General features: G+C 41.2%; 1 protein-coding gene across 1 annotated transcript; it reads right to left on the bottom strand.

Moving 5' to 3' along the window:
- Positions 1-2,708: 2,708 nt before the first annotated feature.
- On the bottom strand, positions 2,709-3,413 carry LOC103082448 (claudin-22). The gene is given in 3 exon segments (XM_007472028.1): positions 2,709-3,225; positions 3,227-3,320; positions 3,323-3,413. Coding segments are annotated over 3 exon segments (702 nt in total).
- Positions 3,414-3,598: the final 185 nt, after the last annotated feature.

The raw sequence follows: 3,598 nt of genomic DNA on the forward strand, positions 1-3,598 counted from the left end.
ACACATGTTTTGGAAGGTTCATTTTATCAGAATCAAAATTCAGATCAAGCCATTTCTGAGCCTAGAACTGTAATGACTTTTTCCTAAGTGTCCCACCATTTATATACAAAAGTCTTTGAAGGAATAACTGGACATGACACTACTTTGAACAAAAACCAGCCTCATGAATTGACTGAGCACAGTCCTTGCAGGCGGCCCAGTTCATCCTGTTAGGTGACCAAGGAGAGCTGGAGGAAGAGCACCGTTCATCCTTGTCGAGGTCAAATGTGAAAAACAGAAGTTTATTTAATGTAGAGTTAAATGAAGGTCAGCTGTTTTCAGCTTCTTAGTTTGACCATGAAAATGTTTATAGGATTATGTGTGGTTGTACCGTACGATTTTATTTTCTTCATTTATTTATTTACGGTCTTATTTATGTTCTGTTTAATATATAGTTCGGTTCTGGCCATCTTAAATGTTTGACACAGAAGAGGCTATATTGGAATATTTACAGCTTTATAAATTCCATCAGATTAGCTGTTAACTTTTTGTACGACAAAGAGTTTCAGACAAGCATAAAAGAATAAAATCTGTCTCAGGCTGGTAGTTAGCAGTTGTGACCAAGATGCTTTTGGTTTTATTTTACAGCATTTGCTCATTTCTAACATGAGAGACAAACTTAATATAATCCTTTTTCACTCTTTAAAAACCAGCAATAGTGTTATGTATTTATAGGCAGCTTTTAACAATCCTGTCATATTTGTACTAACCCAAATGATTCACAGTGACAAAACACTTTAATAACTTGCTCACAAAACCATATGGACAACATGAATTTTAATATTATAAGTACTATTTTTTAAAGGTAGAATTTATTCTTCACAGGGTAAAAAGAATGTAATATTTAGTTCTCAAGTTAGAATTATCAGTATGTTATTACAATTTTGTATATCAGAATCTAAGTGTTACAGGTACAAAAAGAATATTGCTAGCCAAATGAACAAAGTTTAGCTGAATCTCTGTAGCATGCAAATCAAATAAATTTAAAATCTTTTTTTTTTGCTATTACTTTATATTGTATTAAATATCAAAAGCTCAGGACTGAACTAAATATTTAATCAGGTTAAATTCTGAATATGTTTCTGTTTTAATTTGTCTTGTTTGTAAAAGTATGCAAATACATCACATAGATTAACTCTGGTTTCTGCACTTTTCATGTGTTTGTGGGTGGAAAAAAATTCAGTGTGTTTTTTTTTTTTTAAAAAACAAAGATACAGGGCCTTCCCTGGTGGCGCAGTGGTTGAGAGTCCGCCTGCCGATGCAGGAGACACGGGTTCGTGCCCCGGTCCGGGAGGATCCCACATGCCGCGGAGCGGCTGGGCCTGTGAGCCATGGCCGCTGAGCCTGCGCGTCCAGAGCCTGTGCTCCACAACGGGAGAGGCCGCAACAGTGAGAGGCCTGCGTACCGCAAAAAAAAAAAAGAAAAAAGAAAAAAAAAAAAAACAAAGATACATATTACCTAATGCTTTATTTCAGTGTCATTTATTGTTCAGTGAATTTCCCTGACTGGTGCAAACACAAAAGTTTACTTGAACTATATACCAAACAAATATAAAATCTTTCATGAAGAATTCCCCAAGTTTGGTGGCTTCCCTGGTGGTGCAGTGGTTAAGAATCCACCTGCCAAAGCAGGGCACACGGGTTCGAGCCCTGGTCCAGGAAGATCCCACGTGCCGCAGAGCAACTAAGCCTGTGCACCACAACTACTGAGCCTGCACTCTAGAGCCCGTGAGCCACAACTACTGAGCCCCCGTGCCACAACTACTGAAGCCCAAGCGCCTAGAGCCCGTGCTCCGCAACAAGAGAAGCCACCGCTCGCCGCAACTATAGAAAGCCCGCGCACAGCAACGAAGACCCAATGCAGCCAAAAACCAACAAAATAAAATAATAAAATAAATAAATTAAAAAAAAAAAAAAAAAAAAACCTCCCCAAGCCAGCAGCTTGCTGTGAATAGTTCTTGGTTGGACCATATATATTGCTGATTTTTTTTTAAAAGGGGGTGGGGGGATCTGCCCACGCCCCCCAGTCCCGACCCACAGTCCCCTTGTGGCTGCACCATCTACCACAGAGCACAGGACACAAGCAGAAGCACGTTGGTGCGGTAGATTTTACATGAATCTTTAAAACACAAGACTGCCCTCCTCTGCTTCTGACACAGTAAAGAAGACATGAATGAATGGAAAAGTCTCCATAGAGGCAATGAAGTCTCCAATTTAAAAAGAGATGATGTGTCCCCGATGTGCACCTCTCAAGCTTTCAGAGAGCCAGCAATTTTTTTAATACAATCAGATGTCATATCTTTAAAATAAAAATAAGCAGCCAGACTTCAGTTTCAGTGTAATAGGTGATCTTAAACACTTGAAAGAAGTCAATGATGAGCAGTAACATTTCCAATTGCCAAATGATTCATCTTATTTTATTAAATAACACCTTCAGAAGATGTGTAGGTACTAACACAATGTTTTATTTACCGGTTCTGTGCAATCACTGAATCTATTTTAAAATTGAGAAAACTCATCCCCAGTAATGAGTATGATTACTGTTAAGTCTTGATTGGTTTTGGTCTCAAGAGTAGAAGATACAAGTGGTTTACCATCTTAGAAAGAAATGACAGTTTCAGAAGCGAAGGGAAAATGGATTTTAGAAAATCCAAAGCTTAGTGAATGGGTTACTGTGTAACAGGAAATCCTACCAAATCATCTGAGGGCACCGCTGATCCCTTCTGGCTTAGTTTCAGGTGAGTGGTTTTCATCTCCAGGTGTAGACGGTGTGGCGGCGTTTCTGCCACTGCATAGTGGCCGGAAGCCAGGGGAATCTGGGTCCCGCAGGCGGCCCAGTTTAGCAGACACCCTCCGAGCAGGAGAGAAAATCCAGCAAACCAGCCGATAAAGAGGGCCTCCCCAAACTCCCACCTGGGCACAATCTCGGGGATGGTCTCATCCCAGAACTCCTGGACTGTCCTGTGGGCGACCCAAGAGACAGGAACAAGGGCTGTGACACCTGCTGTCCAGAACAGAATTCCTCCCAGGATTAACAGCTGCTTCTTGACATCCTGCTGTCTCTCTCCAATTCTCAAGCAGTCCAGGCCAAACCCCGAGACCAGCAGGCCCAGGAATCCCAGGCCGTTTGAGAGGAACATTAAAATCCTGGAGATCCTGAGCTCAGCGGGCAAAGCCAGGATAGAATTGCATCCCCACTTCCTCTTGGGTGACGCAGGTCTGTCAGAGTCCCATGGTCAAGTTTTCCATTTCATTTAAGTCCAGGTTGAGATTTTTCCATGTGGCAGGTAGTTTGTAAGACAGGATAAAACCCATCCCAGCAAAAATAGTGAAATTCCCGCTAATTGTGCCACAGCTCTAAATACTAAAGCCATTATAAAATCCTGTGACCTTAGCCAGACCAACCCCTGCCTTTCAGTGGCTGTGAAAAGAAGTTTGACACTTGTGTTATCACTTGCAGAGCTCAGAACTATTTTTTCATTGTGTATATAAGAGGATTCTTGCCAGAGTTGCTATCGTTCAATTCTGTGTTGAATAGTTTTCAGAAAAGGATAGGGAA

Source organism: Lipotes vexillifer, unplaced genomic scaffold (assembly GCF_000442215.2).
Source record: "Lipotes vexillifer unplaced genomic scaffold, Lipotes_vexillifer_v1.1 scaffold951, whole genome shotgun sequence".
Classification (NCBI taxonomy): domain Eukaryota; kingdom Metazoa; phylum Chordata; class Mammalia; order Artiodactyla; family Lipotidae; genus Lipotes; species Lipotes vexillifer.